This window comes from Neodiprion fabricii, chromosome 1 (genome assembly GCF_021155785.1).
Source record: "Neodiprion fabricii isolate iyNeoFabr1 chromosome 1, iyNeoFabr1.1, whole genome shotgun sequence".
Classification (NCBI taxonomy): Eukaryota; Metazoa; Arthropoda; class Insecta; order Hymenoptera; family Diprionidae; genus Neodiprion; species Neodiprion fabricii.
This window is the reverse complement of record NC_060239.1, coordinates 11,776,025-11,799,586: the sequence shown is the minus strand read 5'-3', so window position 1 is coordinate 11,799,586 and position 23,562 is coordinate 11,776,025. Positions and strand designations below refer to the sequence as shown.

Below are 23,562 nucleotides of genomic sequence, written 5' to 3'. Positions count from 1 at the left end.
TCGCCCTTTTCTGTTTGCCTCTGCGACGCCGTTACCCTTGGTTACTCACGCTCTTAACTGATCCCGAGCATGCCTCATGATTCAACGTAATGGAACGACGAAGCCGGAAGCGGCTCAGCGGTTTGTAAGATAGACGTAGGGTATAAAGTGGAAGGAAGGGACTCGCGCACCGGAGAGGAAAATCTTCGAGTAGCAGACGTTTTCCTCCAATCCATCCTCTTCAACTACTTTTTCCCCCCTGGTGTTTGGTTTTTTTTTTTTTTCTTTCTTCTTTTTTCTTTTTTCTTTTTTGTCTGGTACCGAACACGCGCTCGTGCAGCATTACCGAGCGAGTAAATATCCAAGAGTATTAAAAATCGATTAAGAGGTCACTCGTGTCTCCTATAATATTAGTTCATCTTTCTTAGCCCTTTTAGTGCTTGACGGAACTTATTCTGCGAAAAAATATTGGCCGCTGCAGTATGTAAGACGTCTGTGTCACGGTCCGGAAAAATTTCCATGCCGTGAATAATTTAATGAATAAAGAAAACTTGAATGTAAGTTTTTCACTTAATTTGAATAACTTTTTTGTTGAAATATAAAACTTTTCACAAGAAACGATTTTATTTTTACTCACGGTTTATAATTTTGCTACAGCTAGGTAAATTAGGTGAAACCAAATGAGGTTTGTTATCAGCGAAATTTAAAAAAAAATTTTCACGACAGTTTGGAAACTAACTGATTTTGTTTGAAATTTGTTCGGTTTTTAGTTACAAGGAACAGTATTCGGATATGACGAAAACTCAGCTCTGTTGTTTTTTTTATTTTTTTTTTTTTTGTGCCGATCGTGATAACTTTTCTATCTTTCTACATTGAGTTCCAAATTCAACGCAGAATAATCGAGGTCGGATTTTCTTTGATCTAAAGTGCACAAATCTAGTTCGTCGCTAATTTAAAAATGTTATTCTAATTATTTCCTTTGAAATATGGTCTGTTTCACCATTTTATAGTTCTTCAATTTTTTTTTTAATACGTATGCGGAGTCACGATTCACTTTTTACGAAACGTCACAAATTGCAGAAGCTTTCGTTACGTTTCAGGATAAAACTTTCGACAGAAGCTGACAGATGATTAAGACACAAGTCTTGTCGTTATGCGCTCAAAATTTAACATTCGGAGGAAACAGCCAGAAATTTTCTGAATTTGTCCACAAACCCTCAATTTTGTGAACTGGACCCTTATTTTCAGGGGGGTTTAACCTAAACTTTGCGGGTCACACCTAAAATTTGAAATTGAATCCTCAACAATCGAGGGTTAATCACCATGGCAATTGACAACAATTGATTCAACTTAGAGTTGAAGGGTACATTTGACTTTGAAGGTAGACCCTCAAATTTGACGACGTATCATCAACACGGTTAGCGACTCTCAACTCCGAGAATAACTTCCGAATCTCGTTTAGGGTAATATTACATCGTTTAGCATAGCGTCGTTGTTTATGCATAATTTATTATACGTGTACCTTACGCAATAATGGTGATGTATTGTATTGTATAAATTCTCAATGTCTAATTTCGCATGTATTATAACACTCGAATCATACAGCGTGCAGAAACCTCAAAGGATAAATCTTCAATTTTGAGGTAGACTCCTCATCCTGGGAGTTAACCCTGATCTCGAGGGTTAATTTCGGTGCGAAGTCACGGGTGAAACTCCGGGCTTTTATGGTAAGCGTATACATTGCATACATAATTAGTTATCGAGAATTTACACAACGTTCAACACATTACCGTCATCGAATAAAATACGCGTATTATTGATAAATATAAAGACATGATACGAAACTGTTTAATATCGTGTTGAAGTTTATGGTTATTTCAGTTCAGGATGTACAGTTATTTCTTCCACATGGGGACAGTTGTAACGCAAGCATGGGGGAAAAGGTGTTTCGAGTTAATTGCAAATTTCGGGAGTTAAAAGGTCGATTAAACATCTTACTACCTGTTTTGTTAGAAATAATATGAATCCTCTCTGCTGTCGGATCAGCGTTCGATACTCTCAGTTGAACTTGAATGAATTCCATTCCGATGTAAGGGTATAACCCTCAACCCTTGACGTTCGCCCTGAATGTTTCGAGTTACACGTTATTCAACGCTTGAATTTAAGGGTATACCCTCAAAGAGTGTGAGATATTATCCTCAGAATCGAGAATAACTACCAACGTTAGAGATACACCCTTCAAATTCGAGGGATCGTTTTCAACCCTGAACAATAAATCCTCAGATATTGAGGGTTAACCTTCAAATCATGAAGATTAACCCTCGATTGTTGACGGTCTACCGCTAACTTTCGAGGATATTCGTCAAAGTTGAGAGTAAGCTTCCGTAATAGGGGTTACACCCTAAATATTGATAGCAAACCCCCGACGTAGGGGGTAAACCCAAAAATCAGGAGTGTATTTGCGAAGCTGGGAGTTCGTGAGGTTTTTTCCCCTAAAGGGTGACTCTTCAAGTTTGTTAAGACAACAAGACTAAACAATATTTATTCGAAAAGTTTTTATTCAACATTTCTACGAATTACCAATATGTGTTCCGTTATTCGATTGGCAATATTGTTTTCTAAAAAATCATTCCTCAATTATTGCAGACCTTGATCTGATTTCAATCGAAAATCCAACATCGATCTAACCGATAAGTTTATCGGCAAACATGCAGAAATATCGAATGGTATGAATTATGAATTCGACTCACTTATGGCGACTCACGGCCGGATTGCACAGCTTCATGCATGTTCACAGGTTATACAAACGAATATAACCGCAGGATTGGAATGATGAAAGACTCAATCAATATCTCAGTTAAAATTGAAGACTGAGGTAGACAATTTGCTCAATCGAACTCGCTTCATTCACACATGACACACCAACGTCTTCTCCGCACAATTTAGATTCGTACTTTCACATTACTGTGGTAAATAATTAGAGAATTTTTAAACGAACAATAATCCGAGCAAAATTTTTGAGAGTCACACCTCTTGAAATATCTCGTTCGAATCAAGTGCCTTTATTTTCAAGGGTATATGACAGATTTTGCAAACGTGTTTTCTATAAATATTAAAAAATCATGTATACGTATTAAGGTGGTTTAAAAATGTTTTAAAAAAAAACAGTTTACGAATATTCTAACTTTTAAAGAAAAATTTAATTTTCTCATGTTACGTTCTCATGAATGAGGAATAAAAATTAAAAGAGCGAACTATCAGACTTGAGCTATAGAGCTTATCTTTTGAGAGGATATTTTTTTTCATAAGCACCAAGATTTGGGAAGGGGGTGCAAACGAAACAAACAACTTTTTCTTGGAACCACCTAAATATGTATAACGATGTATACACACTTATATTTTACATTTCAAGAAACTGCCTGTTGATTAAATAAAGCGTGGAAATTGATCATTGATAGAATACACCCAAATATTTCCCAAACATCTCTACATCACGTGGGTATATCGAAGCTCCCTTGAATGTATTCTCTGACAATTTTTATTCATTATGCTTACTTCCGTAAATATGTTTACAACAACGCCACGGTGATTGATCAATTCATGCATTCAAAAGCAAATATGGGGCAGATTTTTGTCATTCGGCATTGAAACAAGGTCCTTGATTTGCTCTTGTAGTTATCAAATAAAAATCCCGAGGGAAAATCTGCTGAAAATCGCAGAAAGCTCGACCAATCAGACGGAAGTAATCAGACCTTGATAACATTGTTTGTTCGATCACTCACTTTCAGGAAAGACGATCTTCATTATTCTCCGTGATGCAAAATGGAAGTAAAATAAAAATAAAAGAAAAAAAAATAAATGTTGAAAAAAATTCCATCTTCTGCTCGTACAGTTGAACGAAAATAAGAAAATCAATGGAGAAACTTATATTGTGATGACTTGCTAAGACAATTGCCTAATTATCTGCTCACCAGCCGTTCAAATAGTCGGCAAAGCACCTTAATTTTCGCATAATTGTTAAAGCTGAAGAGCAGTTTTAAGCAACGTAAATAGCTGCAGGATTATTTCACTCGAAAGTTTTGTCATTTTGAACACTCGACAGTCTGAGGCTGTTTTCCTTCGGAGTAATAAAAGGCTTTAATTACAAGAATTAAATATCAAAAATAATCCTGCACAAACACTGTCCATAAAATATGATGTTCAATTGTGGAACGCGGTGAAAATAACAAAGTAAGTCTGTCTGCGCAGACATTGGCAGAAATAATGCATGAATTTAAGGAGATATTTATTTCAATTAGGTTGAGCCGCTGACTTATTGTTTTAAAAAAAACATTCTTTCGTTTCGATAAAGTAAAATTTTGGTTTCAGGTCAATTTTTATCATAAAAAATCGTTATACGTCTACGAAAGACTTTTGACGTGCATTATACATATTTTCTTGGATTTTTTTCAGTATGAAATATCGTTGAAAAATGTATAGTAATTGCACGGCTTTGAAGAAATCGTGACAACGTTTGTCCAATTTTTTTCATCGCCATGCTATTGTGAATATATCCACAGTAATTTCAATCAACGTCAATTGCCTTCAATTTTGGTTTTTTGAAACTCCGGTGAGGATTTTACCAATTGAAATTTCAATGGAAGATTTACAGAGTTGATTACATACAAACTTAAATTCGACAACTGCTTCGTTCAATCAACGTTTAAAATTGCTCAATACATTTATGAAGATTGACAGTTTAGAATTTTTTAAAGCTGAATCTGAAATTTTGGTGGACCACGGTTAGGAGACCAGGATTTCTATCTTTCCTTTTTCAAGGCCAAAGCCAAAAGTTGTTCGTACCCGTAGCGAATGGCGTATTAATACAAGTCGAAGATACTAATTCGCAATTTCCAATTCCTCCAATAGCTTACCCGATCATAAAAAAATTATCGAAAAATTAATCTTACTTTCGTCTGTAGAAAAAAACTATCACATAACATGCAGCTTCCAAAATTGTATTTGCATCGTGTTCTTTAAACATCACACACTTTGGCAATTTCCATTCAAATTGAACAAGATACAATATTTTGTGTAAAATTTGATAAAAATATAATAATATAGATTTAATCTTGACTTCACCCTCAGGTCGTTAGTTACGATAATTGGCAATATATATCCGAAGTGCCTGACTTTAAAGGAATTCTATTCCAAAGTATACAACTACTGTGGGATCACAAATTGCTGCTCGCAGTGGAGTCTGAAGGCTGTAAAGGTGGTCGACCGTTTCCATTTTCCTCAACCGTAGATCCGCTGTTCAAAAGGGGTTCCTTGGTACCATTTTCTGCTGAGTCGAGGCCTTTTGATGGAGGAAATTCACTCTTTTCCGAATTCATTTGAGGAGATTTCTTCGTCCCGTGAATAGTGCATCTAAAAATTAACAAGCATACGTAGATGAAATTGATCGAGAAAGTGGCACCACATTGGAGGCCATTCAACAAATACTTTCGCTTTATTGGACGATTCTCGACAAATCTTGACCCCACTTCCAATCAAAAAAAAAAAGAATATAAAAAAATAAAATCTTACCTAACCGAGGAAGGATGCTTGGAACTTCCAAGTTGCGTTAATTGTGTACTACCACCTGAGTTGCATTGACAAAGAGAATACGTGTTGAGCGTGATTTTGCGTTTTGACTGGTTCGCACCACCGAAGCAACAGCAGAGAAGCTCCTTGAAAGCGGTTCTGTATTTGGCGCTCATGACGTTGTAAAGGATGGGATTAACCGTAGCACTGAAGTAGTAGAGGATGCCACTCGTGACGAAGATCTGTTCCTTCATCTTATCGTAAAATTTCCAATTCTCCGCCACACCGTAGACGTAAAGAACACGCTGCGCGTGAAATGGTGCCCAGCAGAGGAAAAACGTGACGACAACAGCGCCTGCAAATAATGACACGTCAAATTTGAGATCAAAGCTCACACGGACTAGCCTAATTTGGCTTTCTCGACCGCTGTCGAGCTCTTCAGACACCCGCTCGCTTTCGAAAAGTTCAAATCTTTGCCAGAGGTAGAATCAATTCCACTTTGGTCTCGGAACGAAACGCCCCCCGGGAGGCTGTTTAACTCTCATCGTCAGCTAAACATCGTCACCCTGTTTCTTACACCCGCCAAGTCTCGCTATCTCGAGGGAAACCTTTGGTTTGCGTACACCGTGCATATAAAGTGTGAAGAGCGGATTTGACAGTAGCGATTCGGTATCCGTCACAATACGCGATGCGTCTAAGATACGTTTTTTAGGATAGAGACATTCGGGTTTTCATGGCAGATTAGCAGAAAATGCTTTTTTTCGTGCAAAAGTACGTACTTCGATCCTTTCAATATGAATTAAAGGGTTAAAAGACATAGATCGTACCTCAGAATTTGACTCAAAAACATCGTATCACAGAATTTCTTTCAACAACTTGTTATCTCCAACTAAGATTTTAATAATACATTTTTTTAATAAAAAATATATTGACGCTACTTCCCACAATGTGGTTCAGAATCGATCGTATGCTGAAAATTATTACGTGCTTGAGACACGTTCCATGCAATAAATTCCCAACTCAATGCCTGTGACATTAGCTTGGACCTAATCATCGTTATTATTAAAAAAAATTACCGTTATTGCTACGTCGGTGTTGAATGTAGGAAGAAATCTCGCAAATGTACTGTGATCAGAAAAACTTTGTCAACTTTTCGGCCCTTGGTGTGAGCCCTTCGCTGGACATGTATTTATTTATCTAAGCATTTGGTACGAATTCAGATCATGACTTGTAAGGATTCCAATATTTACACTTCACGACATCGCCGATAATTATTAATATTCACATTGGCACATAACGATACAAAGGAGGAAACTAGTCATGTACCATCTTTTCAAAACAGTAAACTCGACCGAAGGAATCGATCATTGTCATTGCCAATTTTTAACAACGGGAATTCTCCAATCTCTCTTCCTCCGTCTCATCCAAATCTCCATCAGTGCTTCATGGGTTTAAGAATTCACAGGCAAAGGAATAGGATACGTGGACTCGTTACAATATTACAAGTGGAAAAATCTGACAAAAAAATTAATGTTTATTTAATCGAACTGCATTTCAAAGATATCTTACGACGTATAAACTTTGATCTCAGGAGGATTCTCTGAATGTCGGTGTTAACTGTTTACGATGGTGGTAAGAGATGCAATTTTTGTTCGCGAAACAGTTATAAAGATATTAGGTAACGTGACGAGGGTGTCACTGCTGTAACTGTAATACCATGTCTTTGAGAACTAGCCAGGATGCCACTGCCTTAAGACAGCGTGAATTACGAAATAATCTTACTCAGCATTCGGATGACGCCTCGGCGCGATTGGATCTGACGAACTTCACCGTGGACGACACCGTCGACATTTTGCCCAAGGGTACTTCTCGTGGTTTTACGAATCTGCAAGCCCATCGCGGTGTAAAGAACCAAAATCACGATCATTGGTACTAAGAAAAATATTGCGCAGCTCAGTTGGTAGATGGGAAAATCCGGCAGGAACAGCATGGCGCAGACGGCTGATTCTAGTAAAGGGTTGCGAGAACCTGAAAATAAACAATGCGATTGATACCTTTAGTTATACCGGGACAATCTCTTAAACTTGAAAATCAACCGCGCATGCGCGAGTTTTATCGGCTGTTCTGGCGACGATGTGCTTGATACGAATTTTTGAGGTTAGATTCTCTAATAATTGAGATAGTGACTGGGAAAGGCTTGGGAAGCATTTGTCATTGGGTCGGAGAGTTGATTCTTCAAAGAACGATCGGCATTTAATGCTTATGCTCTTTGAAAATTCAAACGTACACATTTTGCGTACGTTGGCACGCCTGCATCGCAGACGTAAATATCGCTGTGGAAAGACTTCGCCGACCAATGAGATTGAATTATTTGGCGCATGCGCGGTTGATTTTCAAGTACCAAGAGATTGTCCCGGTATAGCATTCGACGCTTGATAACGAGCTTATCAACTCGACGGCAGTATCGAAGAACGCGACATCTCAAATTGTGAGAGAAGAACGTGACATCTCGATCGAGATTAAATTTTTCATTGATACGGGACTGAAATCTAGGATACATGAATTATACGAAGCATTTTTTTCCGATGGAATCAATAATTTTTAAAATCATTTTTTTATTTACTCAGCATTTATAACGAGGAACCAGAAATTTTCACATAAAATCGAACAAACAAATGTTCTTCAATTCTAATATGCTAATTACATTGAATTTTTCAATTTATGCAATGAAGACAAAAATTATATACATTACGGAATTGGGATAATATTTACACATAACCCTGCATTGGGTTTACAGAATGGTCAAAAACTTTCACGTAAAATCGAACTCACTATGAAGGTTAAACACATGAGAAAATGATTGAAACAATCATTTAATCCATTGGAAAAAATGTTTCGTATACTTCATGCACCCTAAATTCCAGTGCCGTATCAATGAAAAATTTAATCCCGATCGATCTGTCACGTTCTTCGAGCACAATTTGAGATGTCACGAGTTGATAAGAATGTGTGTGACTCTGTGAATTTTTATTCAAAGGCATTTAGACGTTAGCATATATTGAAAAATTGACAACTTTCCACTTTCAATCCATAATAAGTTGGCAAACTGTGGGCCATAAAAAGAAACCCCGATGATAATAAGAAAAATGTATCAATTTTGAGTGAATTTTAAAATTCAAAATGATTTAACTCGAAAATGGAAGTATTACAGTTCTTTGAAAAAAAGCGTCCTAATAGGCAGAAGCTTTCCATAGAGTTTGGAATAAACGGGGGTCGGACACTGTTTTAACCGTTAAAATTTTCAGAAACCACCGAATAAACAGATTTTTTGATTAGGCATTTTGTTTCCTTTGAGTTTGCCGATTTCGTTATTCATGTACTGACATTTTTTTTCATCTGATCACTTTTAAAAAAATCCCATTTCGCGCTTGTGACATCGACAATTTTCCACCCACTCAACATGCGTGAAAAGCTAATTTTGAAAGGGACCGGGACCAAAAAATCACGTGTATTTCGGACGGGGAAAGAATTTACGCGTGTGATTATATCCTTTTTTTTTTATTTTATAATTATTTATAAATATATATTTATATAAAATATATTATATTTATACCTTTTATATTTCATAAACTTTCAGGGACTGCCATAATATTCTGCACATTACGACGTCAAAATTCACTCAAGAATGAAACTCTTCTACGATCTAAATTCCAGAGTTATATTGGATTGAAACTCGGACGTCGTCGATTTTTGAATATATTTAAACGGCTGCTAACGTCTCAAATAAAATTATACAAAAAATCGCACATAATCGTAACAAAGAACGACGTCATTTTACTAATAAGATTTGACTGATCCTGAGATTAGACGTGGAATGCCCCATACGCCAGCTATTGAATCAATGTTAAAAGCATACCAGACGTATTGTTGGCAACCTAATTTCGGAGAAAGCGAATGATACTTGATGTAGCCTCTTTTACAATTCATGAAATTCACTGCTCGAACAGAGTCATTCAATGAATTCGTACTTGATATTAAATTTAAAAGCCAAAGCTTGGAAGGATTTAATAAAGATCACGATGCATACGCTTGCCTGCTCTTGTTAAAGGTTATACGGGTATAGATTTTGTTTTACAAAGGTACAGAGATGTACACGATGAAGCACTGTTAATTTCGCAGTTCCTCATCGAGTACAAATTTTTTATTTTGCATGAATACAGCACATCATATTCAGTGAAAGTATGTACGTAGTTCGATTCATATTACCTGTCTTTATTTTCAAGCATAAGGCTCGAAGATTATCTTTGTTTTTTAGGACGTCTAGACAGAGAAACCTCTCGAAATTCCTGATCGAAGAATTAACTAGCAATTGGACACGGTTTATTATCGTTTGAGTGTACTTTTTATCTCGAAGACGATGATAGAAAAAAAAACAAATTTCGCAAACCTCTATCATGTAAGAAAATCGCTTTTCATCCTGCATATCAGTATAATAAAGTCTGGACTTAACGATTTTTTGTAATATTTTGCATCATGACAAACTGTTGAATATTTTCCTTGTTTTTACAAGATAACTGTTGCCTAGACAGATGTTCAATTTGCAAACAAAATTGGCTTTTAAAGAGGGCTTATAGCCTAAAAATTTGGAAAAATAGTTTTTTCATGCTCATTATCACAGCTACATCTTTCAAGAATATCTTGGCTCAAAGCCAATGCAGGATTTCCAAAAATTTATTAAGTTTTGGACTCAGTGAAACAACGCACGATGTGCGCCTCAATAAGACTGAGTTCGAGGTTAGAAAGATCAGCCTATCTGAAGCCGGCAGTTTAATTTTAGTAACATGTTACTTTTGATACTACCAGAATTTCCCAACATCCTTAAAAGTCTGTTTTTGCTTTTTCTACTTTCTACCCAAGAAATAACTCGTTGTACGATTATGCTTGTGACTAAAAAAGCTTCAAATCAATCTTCTGTTCTCCGATGTTCCCCACAAAGCTTTGCCTTAACCAATTTTTACTTGCAACGACAGATTTTGATATCGAGTTGTACTAATATTTTCATATTTAATACTTTCACGCCGTTAAGCATAGATTTTCTTTCTCAAAACTACAAGTTTTTCTAACGCATACTTTATTGTACACAATTTTAACTGTAGAGCTTTGCACACTCATCGAACGTATTTTTTATGAATTTTGAACGCAATAATCTCACTGAGTATAATGCAAAGCCCAAAGATCGATGTATTATCTAAGTCCACGCGCGGCTTGCATGGATGTATTTGAAAATACTAGGGGCTTCGTCCCTGCGCGCTTCTCGCCTCACTATTTCCTTATACAGTGTCTGTTAGAGAGGTGAATTTATTTGTGCTGATTTGATGACAGGTCTGCAGCTGTTGATCGGTTGTTTCCGATCAACCCGACATTGCTATTGGCTCCCTATGCAGGTCTGCTCAGATTGTTTTCGTAAACGAATCCACTCACATGTACAAAACCCCCGATGCCATGCACCCCCAATTGCATTTGGCGACTTATTTTGCTATAGTTATCATTTTCCCCACAGTAGAAAAAATTCATAGCTTTGCTATAAGTAGAATTTCTATGGCTTTAGACAAATTAAAAACTCGTTATGATATTCGAGCCAGGGATATAAAAGTTAATCCCGGAGATTCTGTCTGGCTTTTTCAACCTCGAAGACAGAAAGGGCGATGCCCGAAACTACAAAGAAACTGGGAAGGCCCTTACTTAGTGGTTAACCGGATCAAGGATTTACAGGATCCGAGAAAACCTATTTCTTCTCTGATATAACTCTTCTCGAGTTCTGTTTCATTACTTCTGCTGACATGTTTGCCAGTATGACATATTTGAAACGATACTCAGTCTCACCTCTGCGTGTCGATCTTGAGTGCCGTATACACGATACGCCAGCGCGCGAAAAAGACAATTCCCGTCGGGAATCATCTTGATAATTCTCGTTTGCATGCTTATTTCTTGCGTGTCAGAAACAGATAACTATAAAAACATTTGTCAAAGACTGTCATAAACAACCGATAACAGCTGACAAAAGAAGTTTTGGTTGCTAGATGCTTTTTGTTTTGTTTTCGGGATCTCACCCCACCGCCAACTTCATGCATATACTATTGTTATTATAATCTTTTTTATACTATTGTTATTATAATCTTCTTTATACTATTTTTATTATAATCTTCTTTACCTGTTCATTTGTTCAGAACTTTTTTATTAGATAGAGAGAAATGGTAGAATAAAAGATAAAGAATGAAACACCAATTTGGTTCGATTTATGGCATCCGCAAGGAACTCCTTGTCAGCGGTTGATATTAATGTCTGACACTCAGAACGATCCTTTGGGATCTTTTAAGGTCGATGTACGTCATAACCAAGGTCACTCGACTCGAAGCTGTTCAAGGAGACGAATAATAGTGTATTAAACGATGATTTGTGCCAACCTGGAGGATAATCCAAGTAGTTGATTTTCATGTAGACACCGAATGGAATTGCACAGATAATTCCAACGAGCCATGCTGCCAGGATAAACCGAAGCGGTCTCTTCAGTCCGCTCATTGCGTGAAGGTGCAGGGGATGACAAATCGCTAGGTATCTTTCCATCGAGAAGGCCACGATTGTCAAAACCGATACGTAGGATGACCTGATGACAGTCGGATACGCGGATCAGTGATACAGTAGTTGTTATTCAAAATTTATACCTAGTAGAACATGGAACTTGTTTTTTTAGACACGCTCATTTTTTATACTTTCGAACGAATGCAGATCTTTCGAAAGAATTATTGAACTCTCGGTGAGTCTGTGGATCGGATCAACTGAGAGACTTACAAAATGAAATTTGTTGATGAAAACTTACAGACTTTATATTCGGGCGACCACGAGCCATATTACAGAAACGATTTATCGGTACTGTTTATACATCGTTAGAAAGACTTTTCTAGAGAATTCAATTCAAATCAATTCATGATTCGTGTGAAGACAAACTCCCAAACACAGAGCTACTAGGTCTTTAAAGAAAGTATCCGATTCTCATACTGCACAGCAATGTGGCAGTGATTCAATGAAAAAGGTTTAAACTGATAAATGTGACAAAGGGGCACAGATTGAAAAAAATTCCAAAGAGTCGAAGGCAGTGAGCTGAATATAAAAAAGTCTGTTTGAATACGCGTTCCGGTATACATGCTAATGATTCTTTTGATGCCAACACGCGGAGATAGGATTTGTTGAATTTAAACCAAATGTGACGGTCAGGTATTGCAAAAATGTTACTCAATTTTCATGAAAGAAATATGTCATTCGACTTAACATAAGAGTGATCGGAACTGCATAATCTGCGTCATCAAGCAAAGCCACATTCATATGAATTAACGAAGCACATATTTCACCCTTGGTGAAGTGAGCAGTTTTTCGTTTGTTGGTACTTTATAATAATCCGATAACCAACTGCCTGATTATAAAAAATCTCGAATGCCAGCAGACTCAACCCTGAATCTACCATTATTGTGACTTACATCTCAGAAACGTAAGCTCTGAGCTTACATAATGCCAACCCAAGTGTCCAAGGATACTGCCGCCAAAATTGACTCAGCTCGTTAGGCAGGCCTGTAAACAGAAAAAAACATCTCCATTAGAAAGGTTTAATTTAAAAAAATGTACAGGTCATTCGAATTCATAATAATATTGACCTCGGTGAATTTTCCGTAACATCACGTAATTCTCAAATTTTTATCTCGAAAAAACTGTACGAAAATATAGTAAAGTTCAGTTATTCAGCAGCGTGGTTCGTTTACTTTTGAAAAAAATTTAAATCTGCAGAATTACGTACAGAAAATTTCAGTGCACAGAGAATTACGAACGTTGGCTTTGAAAGAACGACTTTACTTATCAAAATCGTAGATTCATTGCACTTTGTATTTTTTTCGGAATTATCTGAAGGTTGAAATACAAAAGTACTGCAATTCGTTTGTGAATTTGGGCTGTAGAAAAAGTCTTTCTACATCTTAACATATTGCGCAAGAACTGATAACAATGTTTAACTACGTCTTGTTTGAATCTTCGAATACAAAAACTGCGCTCTTCACAGTGGAAAATTGGAAATGAAAAAACGTAAGTGAAAGTGATGGTTTCCATTCACTCCGGTGTTTTCTCCAACATCCAAAGATTCCTGTAGTTATTGCAAGTAACGTATTTAACTGCATAGAAAAAGTTCACAAGCATCGGCTTAATCAAAATGAACCTTCTTCTGGCTTTTGCGAAAGACTCTATAAATAATATTTGAACGAACAATGTAATTAAGTCTCTTCAACAATCTCTTGTTACCGAAGTTATTTCAAAGTAACTCCGCGCAAACTTACATAGCCACAGTCTTCCGTCATATACGTGAGATGAGGGAGCTAGGTATACTGCAAATGATACTTATAAACTTACTGATACTTAGAGTGTGCTTAAGCATTTCAAAAGTTGTCTTGGCCAATCCCTGATAAAAATGAGCGGATTTTAGCAAGTCTTATCGGTAAAAAACAGAAGAATGGGTTCCTGTTCACAGTAATCTTGTTTCATTCGTCCTCGATTGTGTGAATTTGATTACAAGTATTCAAACGTAAGAAATTACATTTTTTTAATGAGCAGAACAGAATTTTTACTTATTATACAAAGCACCGTAATTCGAAGAAATATTGTCAACAAAGCCTCTCGTTCTTAATTGGACTAATTAACTACTTCATGGCCTTGCATCTTTCCACAGTGAAAATCCAACATTGGCTGTAAAGAAGTAATGAAAACAGTCACGTTGCACTAAACAACTAGCCGTCTATGGTCGTGGATGCTACGCTATGTATATCGATTCACGGATAACAATTAATGAAATTCCATGGGCACAATACCGTTATGGAGGGAGCAGAGTCGGATTCAAACAGATACTTAATGAGGTTATCCAATTTGTCTCCGCTTCAATCGTTGAACCAACCAGCCAAATTCACTTGAATTTTGCCAGTTCCATTCCAACTATAGCTGGAATGGATCACTGTCTGTTCTGCCCTTTTCACTCAAGTGATCCTTAAGCATCTGCTACATTCTCATCGAATCGCTCACTCTTTCGGTCTGTGAAAGATACGAATACGGACTAAAACAATTAGGATGATAAATGATAAAGACGGCGATCGTTATAATTCGCATAGTTTCTCGCACTTCAGAAAACTTTAGTGACTCGGGATTTCGGACCTGAGTCGAAATTTTAAGTCGTTATTCAAAGCCTTGAGACCTACGTGCTCGATATTTATTTCTAATATGATCTTCGACATCCTACTACAACCTATTTTGGCCCTACATGTCCTACCTAATCCTCGTACTACTATTTACGACCTTAAAGTCCTCGCGTATCGCAGAGCGTTTGGTCAACAAGTTTTTCTTCGAAATTCTGGCATTGTCCTGATTAACTTTTGCGTCTGCCGCCAGGGGCGCCGTAGCGCATATTGTTTTCGCGTTTGAAAGTGTTCAATGGATTATTATAAGTTGCGCTAGAATATTGAGATTTCATGTCAGCTGAAAGTGGAATCAATCCCTCTGTGACGATAACACGTGATTGTAGAAGTGTGCGCGACGCCCGTAATGTTAGCTGATGTTGACCAATTGTGTGACTCGACGAGAAGACGCCTGACTGTTATACTCACCAATTTCATTCCTCGTAGTGGAGCAAAATTTAATACGTCATTTCTATAATTTTAAACTAATTTTTAAGAAATCGAAACATCTGCCAAGTTTAGGCCTAGAATAGCATCTCTTTTAAGTACAAAATAATCCTCCGTTGTTTCTATTTCACCCCCTAACGAACGCAAAGTTGGGTACACACTTGAGCATATTTACGCGCATACAGTTCGTGCGGGAAAATATGCTCAAGTCCGTACCCAGTTTAAGACTTTGCAGGCCTATACGTTAGAGCCGAAATTTCATCTCGGGGAATTGTTATTAACCCGTTTCACCATACCTTTCAACTTTCGCGAAATTAGGGTACTTCGAAAAGTGGTGATGTTATTCGATTCAAACTTGGAGTGTTCTCCAGGTTCGGAACTTTTGACTTGTATTTAAGTTGAGTTCAAATCGTTTAACTCTCACCGCTGTCACGCAGTCGCCGAAAGAGTTAACTGCCAGATATTCAGGAAAATGAGTAGAATTCAATTACGATTAACTGTCAGTTTTTTCGATTTTCGTGGTCTGCTCGCTTTATAATGATAAAATAGATACGATGAAAAATAACTCGTATGAACGTAGAATACGGGCAACCACCGCTGTCCCTGATGCTTGCATGTTTGTATTTTCCCTACCTTGATTTTGATTCTCGTGCCTATCTCGTGGTTCGCAAACAGCGACTCAAAGTTACGTTACGCTCTGCAACGTCGTTACGATTAAAAGGGAGATAAACGGTGAGGGAGCAACTTGCCTGAACAAACCAAACGTGAAATGATGTTTGAATTTGCATCGATCCGTGCAGAAATGGAAAGAAATTCTCTCTTGCCTCAAGGGAGTGCCCTGGTCGATTTCTACGTTTACGTATCTATCTCCAAATGTCAGAGACTTAACAGTCCCATTCTGTACGCAATTCTGAACAAAAATGCTTCAACGAATTTTCATTTGATGCAGAAATAAAGAAACGGCACGAATTCTACGTATTTACTAATGCTATTCCGTAGAATCCATGTCATTTCTTTATTCCCATTTCTAAAGAAAATTTGTCGGAGTGTTTTTGTTCAGAATTACGTATAGAATGGGGCAGTTGTGCCCTTTTTCGCATTTGAGATACGTGGACGCGTGGTTACGTGCACCCCCTTCAATTTAAAGAGTGTGAATCAATGCGAAACCGTTTTCAGCGTGCGACTCTACTTTAAGACAAATCACTTCTTTGTTATTTACGAAATTGAGACGGATTGATTTTTTAAGATTACCCCACCAATTGAACAGTAAAACTTATTAACAAAGTTGAAATAAGTAGCGACCCGCTAAGAAAATCCGAAGCTGGCGTTGCTTCGTTAGCATTGAAACGACGTGCCTCATTCCCTTCGTGAATAAGATTCTTCGATTTCATTAAACATGGTTCGTTTACTCAAAGTTCATGTCTCAGTGGACTGAATTATTTATGTATAAGATCTTTCGCTGGATTTCAAAGTACTCTATCGACAGTCGTCATCAAATCTTGTCGAACTATTTAGGTATTCCGGCGTCAGAGTCAGAATAACGACTGGAAGGAGTTTGACTTGTGGTATCTGTCACGTGACAGAAGCCTGTGCCAATTACACCGGTTTTTTTTAAAATGCTCTCTCTTAAACAAGTCGTCGAAGGAACACGAGATCCTCACAGTGGTCCAGTACTGGAAACCAATAATCTACATATACGACGAGAATCGATCCATGGATCACCGAAACCTCTGACCAGAGTTCATTACGTTGCAATGGATACAACTTTTAACACCGTCTGCTCGTGAGATGCACAGCGTAAAGATAACAGCTAAGTTAGAATGTTGAGAAAACTTCGGTCAATAAATGCAAAGAGAAACAATTTTGACAAAGAAAGACAATTCAGAAGCATGGTTTCAAACAGACACACCTTTTTCGTCAATAATTTATACCTTGAATAAATTTCGGATCATCGAATGGATGTATGAATAATTTTGCTCACATATCCAAAGTTGGTGTTCCATATTATGTTTACAACTGGTTAACCTTGAAATTAATAAAAATAATCATTGTTCAACTTTGTGCAAGAAAAGAAATTTGTTTATTATGTCTGTCGTTTGGTAGAAAATAAATATTACAAGTGAGGCTGTGAAAGCGTGGATATACGAGACCAAGCCTCGCTTAGGACATTCCGGTTCACAAAACTATAATTGCAAATCATATTTTAGCATGTGCATAATATATCGGTATGAATTTATTAATACTGCTTATAATTCTGAATAACAGATCTATATGCGCTAGACAGGTGAAAAAATCCAATTTGAATAATCGTGCCATTGGCAAGCGCACAAACTCTTAATACGATGTAAAATAAAATGGCTTAGTAATTTTCCAAACATTTTTCACTAGATGAATGCTGTTCGGCTAATGGTAAAACTATCTTCATGGGATTTTTCCGTACCTGCCCAAAGCACCGTACGGTAGTAACATTTTCTTATATTCTCTACCATATTCTATCCGTATCACGCTGAATATTCATGAACGAACTTCAGGTGACGTAGGAAGAAAGAAATCGGAGTAAAAAGACGACACGAAACTCTGCCAGAAAGCGGCGCTTTTACACCTTGGGAATTAGAAAACGGACCAGCGACACTTTAAAATCTCTACCACTCAGGATACTGTAAGTTTCTTTAAATTATACCTACTGTGAAGTTGAACCCTTGAGTGACGCTCGTTGAGGGAATATTTGATTTTCTTACAGGAATAAGGACAAAAAATCGCCGCGTTAAAACGAATCTTTTTTGAAAGATTGGTTGATATCAAAGGAATTTTCTAAGTGTGCAGTTTCGATGCCAAGCAAATGATAACGAATTGATGCGGATTAAAGAATGTTTATATTAAAATAAATAAAACTTGTGAATCTGTACTGATAATTCAGTACCGAAATTCTTAAAAGTAGCTTAAATTCTATGCAAAAAGTCCCGTAAATTATAACAAGTCCGTAAACTAGTGCAAAGTATATATTTCTGTAAAGGGGAATTAACGTATACTAGAGACAGAAACTTCAACAAGTTAATAGAATTTTCGTACATTTAACGATTGAGGAGAAAATTTTACGACTGTTCGACCGTTATCGAAATTCATGATAAAACAATTATAATATTCCGAATTTATTTCAGCGCCCTTTTATATTCTGTCAGACTAATCTATTCGAATGTGTACAGACCTCAGTTTAAACTGATAATTTTCAGTTACCAATTTTTATGTAAAATTTCCATTGAACATTGATTTCATGGCTTGTCCAAATTGATAATTTTCCGAACGCATTTTCTTAAACTGTTTTTAGCATGTTGCCATTATATTGCAGCACTTTAAGTGAAGGTAAGTATTCGCAAGGTCTTGAATTGACCAAAAAATTGTTCGCCAAGTTGATTCGATTGCTTGAAGCTCTTAGACTGAAAGGTAAAAATTTCATCGGTATAGATGATGCTATATTAAAAATACTGGTAAATTCGATGGCGTTGAAGGAAAATGTCACCATGCAAATGTTTTACAAATCACGAATTATAAGTTGAGTCTAGTGATAAGTTAGTTCTAATTTGCTGTTCAGTTTCTATGTGGGTCCGCCGGCTATTCCAACTCAAACTTCGACGGGACTTTAGTTGAAGTGGAGACAAACGGACGGTATGTCGAATTACATTCAGGTATTGACAAACTTTAGTAGACGTAGAAACCTCGGCTACGATCTACTGAAACGTAGTCGTGGTTTTGAACAAGACCTTTTCATGCAAAGTTCATCCCGAAGTTACTAATGTAGCGACTCGCTAGATTCCTTACGCTTCATCAAGTTTTCGTGAAAGCTATCCAAGGCAACTACCCAAAGCCCGAAAAAGTATGAACACCTCTAAAGAAAGATTCAAAAAGTCTATATTCTGGCCAATTTTGGAATGGGCACAGATGGAAATAGAAGATTTCACGTAGTAGCAATCTTAATAAGTATCTTTAAACTCATGCGGTATTGCTACCCTTACCGACCGAGCAAACACACCATTTCTCCTTTCCATATTAAATAACAAACGAACGGAAAGGAATCAAAGGTGAGCTTGTGCGGTCCGTAAGGGTAGCAGTACTGCATGACCTTAAGACGAAGTTCCAGTCGATTTTGACGAAAAATGAGTATATATCTGAAACGATGCTACGTAGCGGATTGTTTCTTTGGAGTTCGATGATTTATCAATGTTAGGATCTGTTGAAGTCATATAAATCATCGAAATCTAGAAAAAATCACTTTTATGCGCGCACGTGTCACTTATTTTAAATATTCTCCGAGACTACGCGTCAGTGATTTATTGATTTAAGTGAGTTCCTTGGTCCAGAATTCAAAAAAGAGATACAACGTTATTATGCTTACGCTGGTACTTATATCAATTATGCCACGTCTCCTCCACTTGCATTTTTCAAAACGATGGGTATTAAATTAGATCCTAAATGAGCAGATGATAAACTTTAGATTCTCTTTGACGTTATATTCCAAATTTACATTCGTAATCAGGTATTATTCACATCCTAGCTAAATATCTGGGTGAGAGAGAGGAAGTCGTGAATACCTCAATAATCAGTCCTACCTTTAACCATTTCACGTCAAATGGGACTGGAGAGTTAACGACCCTTGAAATCTGACGTGGCTGAAGGTCTAAATGAGCGAGAGGAAATCGTGAATTTCACAATAATTAGTCTTACGTTTAACCGTTCCACGTCAAACGGGACCGAGAAATTGACGACACTTGAAATCTAGCGTACGCCTCTCGTGACAACCAATGAAATTGCGTGAAATCTGTTCAAATCCTGCCTAATCGTATGAAATCTTTTGCAATCTTTGAAGTTTTTGAAATAAAAAAAAAAAAAAACAACTCCATCATCCCATGAAACCGTGATCACAAGAAATCTTGTGCAATATTTGCTTCCATTTTAAGTAACAGGAAAGAATTTTTGTGGGTATCGCTTCTTTGAACTGCTTTCTCAAACTGCTTTAAGATACTATCCATACGTGCGTGACCGTCGGTTCTCAAGTGTAGTATTGAAAGTTTCAAACCTCCTGAATTATCTGAGCTAATTGGATAGATTGCTTTTGTATACGGTTGGATTCGTACCAAGACCAACCACGATATCTAATATTGAAAGCGATAGGTTTCCTATAGAAAAATAAATTTGAGGTATCGTTTCATCTTCCCCTCAAAACTCTAAAACTTCTATCTAAAACTTTTTTTTCTGCGAAACCCATTTCTCCGAGATATTTGATCATTCCTGTTAAATATCAATCGAAGCGTTCGGGAGAACAGAAAGTGGTGAGGGTTTGGACCAAAGGAATCGGATCGGAACCACGAGATAATAGCTGTCTACCTGTGTTTGCTCGATAAGTCTAACTACGCAGTCCATTTCCGGAAACGCTGCCCGGCTATATAAAAGCCAGTTGTCTACGCTAGAGTTCAGTTCAAAATCGTCTCTCGGCAAGAACACGTCGTACGAGCGAACAAATCTCAAGTGCGATTACTGGTAGTGTTGTGTCGAATCATCGTTAATTTGAGGTTTACCAAGCAGATAGAGTTATACGTATCAGAGTTTATCTAATCGTTCAAATGTCTGTGTTTCTGTACAATAAAGTTTTCCCCTTGTGGTATTATCCTTAGAAGTGAATTCTCTGAATTATCGCAGTGGGCGCTTCTAATTTGAGAAAATCAACTTCCACAAGGCTCGTTTTATAAATCACCTTGCCCAGGTTCCCCGGCAAGCTTCCTTGTGGATCTGTCAGAATCTATCACTTCGTCAAGTTTCATTGACAATTTACGTTGTTGGGTTTCGGGAAACTTATCGATACGATCGATCGTATCTATCTTGTATATCTAAATTTCACGTTAGCATTCATCCCTCCTGTACCTGTTATCTGTATAAATGATCAAAACACCATAGATACGAGTAAAAGTACAATCAACAATGTTTCTGCGTTTATTTTTCTTCATACTTTTCGTAGGTCTTCTGAGCCAGTCGATCGAACAATTCCACTTAAAAATTGCATCACGTTGTGATAAGCCCCGAAAAACCGAAGCCGCTTACACGATTGGTTGAGATAACAAATAATTCAATTGTAAATCAACAATTTAAATGCATGATACCGATAATAGCGGATTTTTATTACTGAAATCGTCGCTTCGAAGATTCGAAGCGTTCCGTAATTGATACCTTGTTTCCATTTCTTGTTTCTCGAATTGGACGAGATAAATTCATGCCTCTATTTCATCTGACATATAATATTCCTCTTAGCTTGCGAAATCAACCCCACAGTTTAACATACGAATAAATCAGGATGCGTGATTTTTAATAATTTAATTCCAATCAAAAGAAAATAAAATGCGCAAAACTTCGAGTGCAAACGAACAGTTGAATATGGACGAAAGTAACTTCAAAGATTTCCATTCAATGGTGTCACATATTGTTGCTACGCAAATTGATACAATGAATTTAATTTACTTTGAGCATCTATTAGTGTAGTAACCATGCATCAATTTGATGGTTAAAAACAAACTCGACACTTTGGAACAGAGTTCACCTCATAAGTTCAAGGTAAACACACTTTTACCTCGAACTTATGAGGTCAACTCTGTTGGGTGTAAGCCCTGTAGTGAATATAATTTTAAACAAAGATAAATGTTTAGCACTATTCTCCAGAGGGATGCCCTTAACCCTTCGTTAGGCGCATCAGCTTTCGTAGTGTTTTCGGCGACCCCATTTTGTTGATGAAATATTTACTTCTGAAATATAAATTAAAGGTATCAGACTGAGAACTGTGTTTGTCATGCATCTGGCAATAAGGATTTACGGATTGCACTAAATCCATTACTCATCATAAATAAACAATATTTCATCTGGGAAGTCGAAGAACGTGAATTTTCACCACTACGGACGATATCGCATAAGAATGGTTCTTTTTTAGCACAGTTGCTAAGACGAAGATATAAACAAACCAAAATAATCCAATGCGCAAAATTTTTTAACAAATGAATACAGTTCTTATTGACCTAGAAAAAGTACATTTTTCGACCAATTAAAAATTACACGTAATGAGAAGAAAAAACTAGATAAATACTTATGAATTTCAAACTTTACATCATTAACATGATCTTCAACTTTCGATAAAATGTCCGTCAAGACCCCGGCGAAGCTTAGTGACTTATGGCTGCGAAACGAATAACGAAAACAGCGCGCGAACATAAGCAATTGCTTTATTGGAAGGCTTCTGGGAGGTACTGAAAATGGCATCGCAGGAAAAATTGTTTCGCACTAGCGGAGAAGAAAATAAAAGCTCTGAGGTATTACGACCCCCACGCTACTAACGAAGTGTTAAAGTTGCGGATTTATCCTAAACAAAGACGAGGGTGCTGCCTAATGGCTGTGAACTTACCCTAGAAAATAAAAGACCAGCCCTTAAATTTATTAATACAATAATGTATATCTTATTCAATTTTGGAGAGTTTCTTTTCGTAATGGCAGTCGAATCATTTCAGAGCTAGCCATGTCACGATCACCTTCAACAATTATTCGGATAACGTAAAGAATGTAATGTCTATGGACATGATTGGACATGGTTTCCTTTTCATGGAGGTCCAGCGATCAGGGTAAGCTGTATTGAAAAAGTAAAGAGCACACGCATGATCGCTTCTTTGCGTGATCACAGTTCGTTAAAAGACTTCTTTTTACAGCATTGGGCTTTTATTTAGGAGCCTCTAATACACGAAGCTCAGCATTTTCATTAGTTTAGAGAAACTGCTTTTGTCATATCTCCAATTGTTTCCGAAAGCAACCGAAAAAGTATTGCAAATAAGAAACGTACAGTGACAAAACCTTTACCTGACAATCGTCACAAATGAAAAAACTTTATCCATTAATCCCGACACACACTAAAACTTGGAGTTTAGTGGGAATGGAGGCCGATCGCGATGAATCGTATTTCGATTATAGGAAAAAAAATCCAACAAAGTAGCTTGTATCGCTGAATTTTTGGAATTTATTTGATTTTTACAATTTACGTAACGCATTAAGAAGACTAAGAATTAGTTCAAATTTCTGAAATTAATGACTTGTAAAACCTAAGTATGCAGGACATCTGTATAAGTAGTTCCTATCCCATATTCAATTTGCAAGTATTTCTTTTCATAAATTTACCTTCAATTAGACTAATGTTGTTCAAAACTGTTTTTGACTTCGGCTGCGATTTCTCGGAGCATAAAACCTCATAAAGGACATAATATCATTTAGACATAGTGTCAAAGTAGAGTGA

At 37.0% G+C, this 23,562-nt stretch overlaps 1 protein-coding gene across 1 annotated transcript in view; it reads right to left on the bottom strand.

The window, feature by feature from the left end:
* Positions 1-4,827: 4,827 nt before the first annotated feature.
* LOC124179833 (neuropeptides capa receptor-like) overlaps positions 4,828-23,562 on the bottom strand; it is a 30,199-nt gene continuing 11,464 nt past the window's right edge. The window contains exons 3-7 of the mRNA XM_046564634.1: positions 13,077-13,167; positions 12,009-12,208; positions 7,327-7,572; positions 5,548-5,899; positions 4,828-5,388 (exon numbers count right to left, since the gene is read on the bottom strand). Coding sequence (XP_046420590.1) covers positions 5,193-5,388; positions 5,548-5,899; positions 7,327-7,572; positions 12,009-12,208; positions 13,077-13,167 — 1,085 coding nt within the window. The 3' untranslated portion in view covers positions 4,828-5,192. The remainder of the gene's footprint in view (positions 5,389-5,547; positions 5,900-7,326; positions 7,573-12,008; positions 12,209-13,076; positions 13,168-23,562) is intronic.